Source organism: Rutidosis leptorrhynchoides, chromosome 5 (genome assembly GCF_046630445.1).
Source record: "Rutidosis leptorrhynchoides isolate AG116_Rl617_1_P2 chromosome 5, CSIRO_AGI_Rlap_v1, whole genome shotgun sequence".
In the NCBI taxonomy this organism is placed as follows: domain Eukaryota; kingdom Viridiplantae; phylum Streptophyta; class Magnoliopsida; order Asterales; family Asteraceae; genus Rutidosis; species Rutidosis leptorrhynchoides.
Genome location: NC_092337.1, coordinates 90,605,460 through 90,617,757, shown reverse-complemented (window position 1 = coordinate 90,617,757; position 12,298 = coordinate 90,605,460). Strand labels below are relative to the sequence as shown.

The window sequence follows — 12,298 nt, the reverse complement described above, 5'->3', positions numbered from 1 at the left end:
ACTTCACACAAGACGAAATATGTCCTATCATGGAAAGTAAAGAGTTTGCACATAAGATATTTGCTAAAATGTGAGATGCAAACGAATTAAATGGTTTTTAAGTTGACGACAATAACGACAATATTATTATTATTAATATATAATATATATATATATATATATATATAAATAAACAAATAAAGTACACGCATTTAAGTTAGTATTGTGGAAAATATCGAGTCAAATTTCCACTAATACTCCAAATTTGAATATAATTTAAAAGTTAAAAAGAGTGACCTCATTATCAACTGATCATATGTGCCGATAATTGCAGTGTGCCCATTGCAAACAAAGTGATGACAAAGCGTGAACATGAAATGTTAATCGGCCACTATCATACCTCTAGACTAGATAGTGCCCTAATATAAAAGAACCTTGTTTTAGAAAAATTAAGTTAAACTGACTATCCGGTTACCGATTAATCATAGTGTGACGATCCACTTTATGGTTAGCTCGGAGTCATCACGAGTAAATCACAGTGGCTACAATGAGATATTATATATTTTTTATTCTTAGGATTCAAAGTTGAAACCTCTAAATATTTACGCATTTAGGGGCCAGTGTTTTACTACTAGAACATTCACCCTTATATCTACGCATTTAAGTTTAAAATTGTTAATTCATAGCGATAACGACGTGTACATATATAATTCTTAGTAGTACATTAAAAAATTTACATTACATTGTTGTATGCATAATATATTTGATTGTGTAACTTTTACCGTCGGTTCACGTGCGGTGTGATTTCAGTTATTTTGTAATTGTGTAGTGAAATGATTTGTAATAGGGTTGTATGTGTATTGGTTTAACTTGATAGCCATTGTTCAAGTACATCGATAGATCTATATCACTTAACTTCATTAGATCTTCTAAGACCATAGATAATGGTGATTGTGATGTGGAGTGAGTAAGGTGCACTTTTTGAGGCAAGTCAGTGACTGAACCATGGCAGGTAAAGGGAGGAGTCGTAATGGGGGTCTTTTGTCAAAGGTTGTTGGGCCGTTTGTGAGTGATGTGGCAAAATATAAGTGGATGTTGGGTTAAAAAGTGGTTAAAATGGTAGGAAAAGAATTAAAGAAATAATAAAAAAACCACAAACGCACCTAAAGTATTCCATGTTATTTTGACAAACGTCCACAAACATCCCATTCCGGGCATTTGTGGGGCGTTTCTCACAACACCTAGGCGGCATTGGGGGAATCACGCTGAGTAATATGTGGTCTAATCTATTTTTACTACGTATATAATTATTATGCTATTTGGGAAAAAGAGAACTTTACAAAAATCTACCAACATTACCCTTTTTAATTTTATTTTTTTGAAATGACTTTTTTTATACTTTATGGCCATCTGCGTACGTACTTTTTTGGTTATATATACAATCACTGACTCATATTATATAGTTTACAACCTCTCTCTCAAAGTTGGCACCATAAGCCACAAATTTTGTTACGGGTCAAGAACCGTTCGGGCGGGTTAACGAACCCACGGTTCAGATTCTTTACTCTAAATAATGACATGATCATCTCCAGCACTATAACAGGTTAGTTCTAATCGAATCTTCATAATCACATATATATGCATATATAGAATAGAATTGTTCTTTTTCGTACAAAATTATGTTTTTTCCCTACAATCAAGTTTTCAATCAAATACTCGAAGGTTAAACACGTTACAAATATTGTGTTTTACATGTTAATGATAGTAACAGGAACATATAGTAAGACAAACATCATAGTATTTGACATATACTATGTATGTTTTCGATTAAATCTATGTTGTAAATGTGTTCTAATTCATGCCATACCTCCCTTGCGCTGGAGAATTTGGTGTCAATTAAATAAATCACATCCAGGATTTGACATCAGTTTAGTGAAATTTGTGCACAAATTTTTCTATTTATAAAACACATCGTGCAAATTACATAGAAATCTTAACCATGTAAATTTTAGACTGAAAAAATTTGTCGGATTTATCGTAGAAGTAAAATAATGTACCTACAGAAAAGCACAATTGATCACAACATGAGCACGAGAATTTTAACAAACATAACGGAAATGTTAGAAAATGGATATGAATTGACTGCCGGATTGATTCTTGAATCGTGTGTTCATTTTCTTTATAAAGTATTTCGACCCAACGATTGTCTCGGTTTCACGAAATCTTTACAGGGATAAGATAAGAACGCAATCAGTGTTTTTGGCAACGAAATCTCTGATCAAATTATCTGAGAGAATTGGGTGTGTTTTCTGTCTGTTTAGATGAATGCAGAATATGAACAAAAACGTCCACAAAACTGTTATAGAAAACAGTTGGGAAATGAAAGGGTGTGTCCCTTCATTTTTGGCGGGAAAAACTGTTATACCGAAAAGGTATAACTATTGGAATGCACCTTTTCTAAGTAACGAATAGTGTAATTTCGACCCCAGCCAGGGGTGCTGCCCCTTGGATCCCGCAGGGGGGCGCAACCCCCTTGACCCCGCTATTACGTGTCAGTTAGCAGCCAACTCTTACGGGCGTGTACTTCACACTCTCCGAACCCGTTGTTAAGTAAAACAAGCTAACTCTTGCATTCAAGTAAATCGCAACTAACTAAAATGCATGTTGGATGACATTAAAATCACCAACACGAAAATAGGGTTGTTCAATATTTATTTCAAACCATTTAAACTAAAAAACGAATCGATGAATCGAAAAAGAACACCAAATTGAATTTGAAACCGATTTTTTGTTTCGGTTTTGTTAGGTTTACAAATCTAAATTCGATTTTCGATTTTACTTTTTAAATTCAATTAAACCTAAAACCAAATCCTAGTAACATATTATATTTATTAAAATATAAAGACCCAAACCGATTTTAAAATCAAATGTCGAATTCAAAATTGATTTTATGATAATTTTGGTTTATTTGTGATTTTTTGGTTTATTGATTTCAAATGAAACCAAACCAAATTCACATTCGACTTTCTGTCTAGGTTTGAGTTGGGTTTTTAATTTGAATATGACTTTCTGTTTGGATTTTGATTTTGCTCTTTTTAAATCGTATAAACTGAACCAAATAAAATGAGAAAATCAAAAACCAAACCAATGAATACCGCTTTGTGTTTACCATATAGTCAAGGATGTGATCAATACTGCTTTGTATTTCTTTTCTCTCTTTTTTTTCACTCTGTAGACAAAACCAATTAGCTAAGGCCTACTGAATGGGACGTGTTAGACCCCATGTGCTCGGAGCACGCCTCCAACACGCCGGTAATAAAAGGGTGTGTCCAGGTTCACAATTGGGCGTGTTGATTTTTGGCATGGGGTAAAATCAAGCGTGCTAAGCTTCCAAATTGATTTCTATTTTTTTTTTTAATATCATTTTATTTGTATATTTTTAATAATTTTAATCCATTTTATCCCTCAACTTTCATTCATATTTTGACACATCACTCAACACGTTACCCCACTACTCCACATTTTACCAACATGTCTGTAGCGTCCAGTGGCGGATCTAGGAATCTTAGTCACTGGTGTCACTAGTTAAAAGCTCAAAAAAATTTACAATATCTAGTGGTGTCATCAAAAAAATTTTACACTATCCAGTTGTGTCACTAGTTAAAAGTCCCAAAATTTTTTCACTAGATTGAGTATTTCAGTGGTAGCCCGTGTTGCCACTGCTATTAAACTAGATTCGCCTCTTGTTGCGTCACCGTCAACTGCCTCACCCTACCCATGAACACGCCTAAAAATTTCATCACCATTGCAATAGGCCTAAAAAAAAACAAATATGGACACAGAAGATGAGTAAAATAAGAGAATAAATAGCCTAAAAAAACAAATATGGACACAGAAGATGAGTAAAATATAAGAGAATACATATATTCATGGTATATGCTTCTCTCTTAAAATATGAAATCAGAGGACTAAATTACATAGAAAATGGTCTTCAATTGAAAAACGACACTCCATATATAAAAACTAGACAGACATATTACAATCAAGTATTCTCAGTCACCAGTACATTTTGGTCCTTATTATTATTGTATTTGTCCTCTTTTGTAGAAAACAAAACAAACATATCACTAACTCAGTACATTTCTCCTTTGCCTCTCTTTTCTGCAGTTCAGTAGCAGTTTTGTTTGATTCTATTCTATTATTATTTTGACATCAATCAATCATATCTTTTAATTCTCTCTTTTTTTTTTGGGACAAAAGTTAAGCTATCCAACATAGATTACATCCTTAGAGTGGTCCCCTATATATACCTTACACCTGTTATCTATACATGAAAGAAAATGCTGATTCATTTGATCCCCTTAGGCTATTTTGTGGCTATTGTTTTTCCGGTCCTGTTCAGATTATCCGTGGAAGTCGAATATTTTACGCATATGTATGCGTCCTAACCAGTATATCTCATAACTGTTTTTGACCCTTTCTCACCTGTTATTTAAGATACGTTGCTAGTGAAGTTTGAACATTTTGATACCAATACAACAACTATGCTATTATTTTGCTATTGCATATATCTATATAATTCTGATCATGTTATTATATGTTGGTCTTGTTTTGGTATGAGATTGAAATAAATGTATTAGTGAATTTTTAATAAACTAAAGTCCTTAAATTGGCATCAATTAATGTAATATTTGATATGTCTGGCTAAAAATGAGACCAGAGGACAACACAATTATAGCAGGGGACATTAAATACATTTCATAGTACCATAATGCATTAGCTCAAAGCTTTTTGATTATGTTATTATAAGAAAAAATGACTAAACATCTTGAAATGTATATCTACCCAAATGTCATTTTGGTTCTTTGATTGTTCATGTACTATATAATATACAGGTGATGTGATGATTGATCATATCACTCTCAAATGTTATATATATAGATAGATAGATAACAGCTGCAGACTTCAAAGTTGATACTTGCTCACACGAGTCGCCAGCTGTTCAAGTTCCGGGATCGGATGCCTGCTAAAACCATGCTCATTTACGACGTCATGTCAGGTCTATTTGAATATTATTACTACTGCTTCAAGCACTCTATATATTGGGCTAATTCCTAGCATGTATTACTTACTATTATGTTTGAGCTCAAAAACTGATAACATAATAGTAAGTTATACATGCTAGGATACAGCGTTAAATTTAGCAAACAAAAATCAAACTAGTCTACAATCAAAATTTTAAAAAGTGTCACATTGACTACAAAAGTCAAAATGTAGATAAAAAGGCCTGAAAGTGTCACTATTCTATATAACTATCCTCCATCTGTTCCAAAGATATAATCTAGTTACCAGATACATAATCTACATAAACTAAATCATACCATATTAGATGTTGACTACTAGTGGTTTGACCTGAATAGTCAAATGTTGTTATGGTTCATAACAGGTTCGAAGTACAATGAGATATGGCAACCATGGCTGCAGCCAGGATCACCCTGCATATGGGAGATTGCCAGCATTATTCTACAACTTGGGTTCCTTGCTGTCCTGTTTTTCGGGTTCGTAAAAAGACTCATTGAGTCATGGTCCATCGACGAAACAAAAGTCAAAACCCGAGATATGTACCCAACCACCATACAAATCGGCCTTCGTTACAAATTAAGTCTAGCCTGCTCTGTTTTGTTGCTCGTTACACATATAATGATCCCGCTAACTTTAAAAACTAGAAGTGAAGCCCATTGTAAGCTAGACATTCCAATACTATCGTCCGAAATCATGCAAATTGTTTCATGGATTATGAACTTGATTGCACTATACATGATCCCAAAAAACAAAAATGTCAATTTTCCTTGGATCCTAAGAACATGGTGGTTATGTACTTTCTTGTTAACGACCTCCCGGTTAACCCTAGATGTCAAATTTCTAGTTTCTCTTCATGATCACCCGAGACTACCTGAATACATAGACTTTTTTGCACTTTTAGGTTCGACCCTTTTGTTATTTCTTGCCATAAATGGGAAAACAAGTGTAACCCCGGCTAACCCAAATCCCATCACCGAACCATTTCTAGAAACAAACCCGAACCCCAAACACAGTTTTGAGTCAAAAAGAGAATGCCCATATGGAAAAGCTTCAATCTTTCAACTCATTACATTTTCTTGGATGAACCCGTTATTCGTAGCGGGAAACCTGAAACCACTTGACCAGGATGAGGTCCCGGATGTGGACCCCATTGATTCGGGTCGGGTTACATCAGAATCGTTCGACGAATGCATGAAGCAAGTGGGGCCTGAAAACCTGTCTATCTACAAGGCAATCTATCTTTTTACTAGAAGAAAAATGGCAATCAATGCCCTTTTCGCCATTATAAGTGCTGCAGCATCGTACGTGGGGCCATATCTTATAAGCGATTTGGTGAATTTTCTAAACGAAAAGAAAACTTCAAGTTTAACCGATGGGTATCTTATTGCATTCGGGTTTCTACTTGCGAAAGTTGTGGAGACACTAACGCAACGACAATGGATCTTTGGTGCACGTCAACTTGGACTACGGCTTAGGGCGGCTTTAATATCTCACATATACAAAAAGGGGCTCGTTTTATCGAGCCGTTCATGTCAAACGCACACAAGTGGCGAGATTATCAACCTTATGAGTGTTGACATACAACGAATAACGGATTTCATGTGGTACATTAACACATTCTTTATGTTACCTATTCAAATCACGTTAGCGATGATTATACTTCACATAAATCTTGGAACGGGAGCGTTTGTGGGACTAGCGGCGACAATGATATTAATGTCGGGGAACATCCCTTTAACGAGAGCTCAAAAATGGTACCAAACGAAGATTATGGAGTCAAAGGACGCACGAATGAAGTCAACTTCTGAAGTTTTAAGGAACATAAAGACACTTAAACTTCAAGCATGGGACACTCATTATCTTCATAAGCTTGAAAGATTTAGGAAAGTTGAGTATGATTGGATTTGGAAATCGTTAAAACTTAACGCCGTTGGGGCGTTTGTTTTCTGGGGCGCCCCGACTTTCATCTCGGTACTAACTTTCGGAGGCTGCGTTTTAATGGGTATCCCGTTGACAGCTGGACGTGTTCTTTCCGCTTTAGCTACATTTCGAATGTTACAAGATCCGATTTTTAATCTACCCGATTTATTAAATGTAATCGCACAAGGAAAAGTATCGGGAGATCGTGTGGCGTCTTACTTGCAAGAAGAAGAGATTCAATCGGATACAGTCGAGTTTGTTCCCAGAAATTTAACCAAATTTGACGTGAAGATTGAAAACGGAAGATTCAGCTGGGACCCGGATTCAACGACCCCGAATCTTGACCGAATTGATATAAAAGTCAAACGTGGAATGAAGGTGGCGATATGTGGGACCGTTGGGTCGGGAAAATCTAGTTTGTTGTCGTGTGTACTTGGTGAGATGCCTAAGTTATCAGGAACGGTTAAAACGAGTGGTTCGAAGGCTTATGTTTCTCAGTCTGCATGGATATTGACTGGCAACATTAGAGAGAATATATTGTTCGGGAATGCGTATGACAAAACGAGGTACGACAAGACAATCAAAGCGTGTGCGTTGAGTAAAGATTTTGAGCTTTTCGCTACTGGAGACTTGACTGAGATTGGTGAAAGAGGGATAAACATGAGTGGGGGTCAAAAACAGAGGATTCAGATTGCTCGTGCAGTGTATGATGATGCTGATATTTATTTGCTTGATGACCCGTTTAGCGCTGTTGATGCCCATACAGGAACAGAACTGTTTCAGGTTTGTAAAGTATTCAAGATTTTTTAATCCTAACATCTTACAGTGATGGCAACCGTGGGCAACGGGCACGGATCCTTTATACCATCGACCCACCTGTCTCCGGGCTCCGTCTACCCGTCAACGGGTTAATTTTATCGTTCGTGCCCACGACCCGTGGATACCCACAACTCGCGGGTAAACCTGCAAATTAATGGATTCGCATTGATAATATAAGTCTATTAATGTATAATTTAATATATTTATGTGGGTTAACGGGTATACCTGCGGGTTTCTCAAATGGGTATCACGGATTCACGGTCGGACGTTACCCGTCACGGATATTATATATCCACGACCCAAACGGGTACTAAATATTACCCATCCCGTACTTTTGTGAATTTACCCGTCTGGCACGGATACGGATACCTGCGGGTCGCGCGTTCACATGATAATGTTTCTGATACCATTATTTTTATGATAGAAATGCCTGTTGGGGATGCTGAAGGAGAAGACGGTGCTCTACGTTACACACCAAGTCGAGTTTCTTCCAGCTGCAGACCTCATTCTGGTAATTCATGAAGTCTTTTTCAGAAATATATTGGTAATCTTAGATTTTATAATTAATCTGTTGATGAATAAACTGAAAACAGGTTATGCAAAATGGAAGAATTATTCAATCTGGAACTTTTAAGGAACTTTTGAAACAAAACATAGGATTTGAAGTTCTAGTTGGAGCACATAATCAAGCTTTAGAATCAGTACAAGCAGTCGAGAGTTCGAGTAGGGAAACAGAACAAACACAAGTCGATGAAGAACCTATTTTGATCGCAGAACTTGGTCAAACTAAGCAAGATTCTGAACACAATTTATGTGTAGAAATATCAAAAAAAGATGGACAATTGGTTCATGAAGAAGAAAGGGAAAAAGGGAGCATAGGGAAAGAAATTTATTGGTCATATTTGACTTTAGCAAAAGGCGGCGTTCTAGTCCCGATTATACTTTTGGCTCAGTCTTCTTTTCAAATTCTACAAATCGCGAGTAATTATTGGATGGCGTGGGCGTGCCCGACGGATTCAACGGAGATAGTGACCGGGATGGGGTTTATTTTACTTGTTTATACACTTTTGGCGGTTGGAAGTGCGTTTTGTATATTGGTTCGAGCCTCACTTGTTGCTATAGCGGGCCTTTTAACTTCTGAAACGCTTTTTAATAATATGCTCCATAGCATTTTTCGTGCGCCCATGTCGTTCTTTGACTCAACTCCAACCGGAAGAATCTTGAATCGGGTGAGTATATGTTCATAAAATAAATTTTTATTTTAACAGTCGTTTATTTAGATACATAATTACACGTATGCTCAGATTTCACGTTCAGTCACTGAACTTTTTTTTTGCTTGGGAGTCCTTGTGGTTTGCACGTTTTGCGTGTGCAGCCCCTGACTCTCATGTCTGTTAAAAATATTCGTTAAGTGGCCTCACATGCCAGGCACATGAGGGAATTTTCGTCATCTTCTATTATCCATTCTCCTTGTTTAAAAAACCCAGTGGCTTGTTTAGGAAAACCCAATACCATAAACAAGAAAAATCTCTTTAAACTCAAACCCAATCCAAATCTAATCCAAATCTTCAAACTTTACCCTCATGTGCAATGTATGTGCTGTCACTTAACAGATTATTTTAACGGTCGTCAGTCTCTAGGATTGTACACGCAAAACGTGAACACCACAAGAACTCCCCAAGTAATAAAAAAAGTTGAGGGACTGAATGTGAAATCTGAGCAAACCACAGGGTCTGTCCGTGTAATTAATCCTTATTTAGATGACACTGATACCAACTTATAATGCACAGGCATCCACAGATCAAAGTGTGTTAGATTTAGAGATGGCTAACCGAATAGGATGGTGTGCGTTCTCGACGATTCAGCTTCTAGGAACAATGGCAGTTATGTCACAAGTAGCGTGGGAAGTATTTGCGATCCTTATTCCTGTGACAGCTGTCTGTGTATGGTACCAAGTAAGAAGTTCGACTCGAGACTGACTTTAAATGATTAAAAAAACATTATTAGTTTATCTACGATTATTTATAAATTATAATAATTTCAGAGATATTACATACCAACAGCAAGAGAACTGGCAAGACTAGCAGGCATAGAAAGAGCACCAATCCTTCATCATTTTGCAGAATCACTCACGGGTGCAGCAACAATTCGCGCTTTTCAGCAACAAGACCGGTTTATTGAGAAAAATCTTTGTCTTATCGACAATCACTCGAGACCATGGTTTCACAACGTGGCTGCAATCGAATGGCTTTGTTTCAGACTGAACCAGTTATCAAATTTTGTGTTTGCTTTCTCACTAGTTCTCCTAGTAACTCTTCCTGATGGAATCATTGATCCAAGTACGTTGGAAATTTCTTTTATTTGTTAAAGGTTGCAATTTTGACCCAGTTACTTAATAACGAGTTGACTTGGGTCATGTTCTATCTCAAAAGGACCAATCAAATAGGTCAAATGGGTCAAATGGGTCAAAAGTCGCCCGAATTCTCTTTTCGGTATATAGAAATATTTATATAGTTTTATTAAAATAATAAAATCATTTGGTCGTGATCATAATTAACACATCGAACCATTACAGCCCGAGCTCATTTTAATCCATTTGCAGCCATCATTTCACAAATGGGACCAATTTGACTGTAATGTGTTTTTTGTATTGTGTCATGGCAGGCATTGCAGGATTGGCGGTAACGTACGGAATCAATTTGAATGTTCAGCAAGCTGCTGTTATATGGAATATATGCAATGCAGAGAACAAAATGATATCTGTTGAAAGAGTGTTACAATATTCAAAACTTACTAGTGAAGCACCTTTGGTGATTGAAGACTCTCGACCATCGAATGAATGGCCTGAAAACGGAACTATTTCCTTCACGAATTTGCAGGTATGCCTCTTTTACACCTTAAAAACAATCGGCCTATTCATAAGTAAATGGGTCGAAATCACCACCTGTGAGAAGGCGCCATAAAACTAACACAAATAGCACGTTCTTTCTGCTGAATGTATGTTTCTTTCTGTAGATTCGATACGCAGATCATCTCCCATCCGTCTTGAAAAACATCACCTGCACATTTCCAGGAAAAAAGAAAGTCGGTGTTGTTGGTAGAACTGGTAGTGGAAAGTCGACACTCATACAAGCAATTTTTAGAGTTGTAGAGCCAACAGAAGGATTCATCACAATAGACGGTGTTGATATTTGCAAGATAGGTCTACATGACTTAAGATCCAGGCTTAGCATCATTCCTCAAGACCCCACCATGTTTGAAGGAACAGTTCGAGGAAACCTCGACCCGTTAAACAAATTTTCAGATGCAGATATTTGGGAGGTAAGTATTACATTCTAAAGTAATGATAACACAAAAGGGTAAATATAGTCATTTCATTCAGACTTCTAAGTATACTATTTCAGGCATTAGAGAAATGTCAACTTGGAGATATAGTTCGAGGGAAGGACCAGAAACTGGAATATCCAGGTTAGAATATTTGGATTGTATGTGTTGAATAAAAATTTGTGGAAGAATTAATAAACGATAGTTACGAAACTGATTAGAGTGGCGTTTGGTTGCAGTGGTTGAAGGGGGAGAAAACTGGAGTGTTGGGCAAAGGCAATTGTTTTGTCTTGGTAGAGCATTGCTTAAGAAAAGCAGCATTCTTGTTCTTGATGAAGCGACGGCATCCATTGATTCTGCTACTGATGGAATTTTACAAAAGATTATTACTCAAGAATTTAAAGATAGAACTATCGTCACGATAGCCCACAGAATCCACACAGTTATTGATAGTGATCTCGTCTTGGTGCTTAGTGATGGTAAGCTAAATCATATGATTTTTCTTTGACTTTTACGGTCAAAGGAACCAAGCTTAAAATTCTGACATCAAACTTTCAACAGTTTCAAGAAACAACTGGCTAACATATTACTAAAATAGTTTAAATGGGTACTAACAATGTATGCAAATAATCGAAAAACTGAATTTCTTGCATGTGATTTATAAACAGGACAAGTGGCGGAGTATGACTCGCCTGCAAGGCTATTGGAAAGAGAAAACTCATTTTTCTCAAGACTTATCAAGGAGTACTCAATGAGGTCAAATTTCGATACAAAGTGAGCTAACTAAAAAAGCCCAGATGGTTTTTTGGAGCAAAAATGCTTCATTAATGAAGATTTGTTTACATTAGAGATTAGAGTATTCTCATTAAATAAAATTAAATGAAAACATATATGTCCTTATAATACTTTATGTCTTAAATCAGCTGCATTTACTGTCGAGGTAGCCATTTGTTATAAAAAAAAAGCAGAGAAAATCTGTATATAATTTAACTCTCTCATGAAGTTTATCCGTCTCATCTCAAATATATAGAGTAGAGTAAAGTTCCAAACCCTTGTACTTGTCTTTCAATTGAAAACAATCCATATTTCATACAAATTTGAAAATTTGGCCAAATTAAACATTCTCTTGTCATCAAACATGAGGGAATGCGTTACTAATTAACGATATAAAAAA

The 12,298-nt window shown here is 36.3% G+C and overlaps 1 protein-coding gene across 3 annotated transcripts; it reads left to right on the top strand.

The window, feature by feature from the left end:
• The first annotated feature begins 1,456 nt into the window (after positions 1-1,456).
• On the top strand, positions 1,457-12,063 carry LOC139847883 (putative ABC transporter C family member 15). Of its 3 annotated transcripts, none has more exons than XM_071837610.1 (12): positions 1,457-1,582; positions 4,921-5,038; positions 5,426-7,764; positions 8,225-8,311; positions 8,394-9,029; positions 9,591-9,755; positions 9,845-10,139; positions 10,465-10,679; positions 10,816-11,121; positions 11,205-11,268; positions 11,364-11,603; positions 11,793-12,063. In XM_071837610.1, the coding sequence occupies exons 2-12, from the start codon at positions 4,999-5,001 to the stop codon at positions 11,900-11,902; spliced, it is 4,497 nt and encodes a 1,498-aa protein (XP_071693711.1). In that variant the 5' UTR covers positions 1,457-1,582; positions 4,921-4,998; the 3' UTR covers positions 11,903-12,063. The 3 variants fall into 3 exon arrangements, with proteins under 3 accessions (XP_071693711.1, XP_071693713.1, XP_071693712.1); XM_071837612.1 differs by having other exon boundaries at positions 1,476-1,582; positions 4,925-5,038; XM_071837611.1 differs by lacking the exon at positions 1,457-1,582 and having other exon boundaries at positions 4,572-5,038.
• The last annotated feature ends 235 nt before the right edge of the window (positions 12,064-12,298 follow it).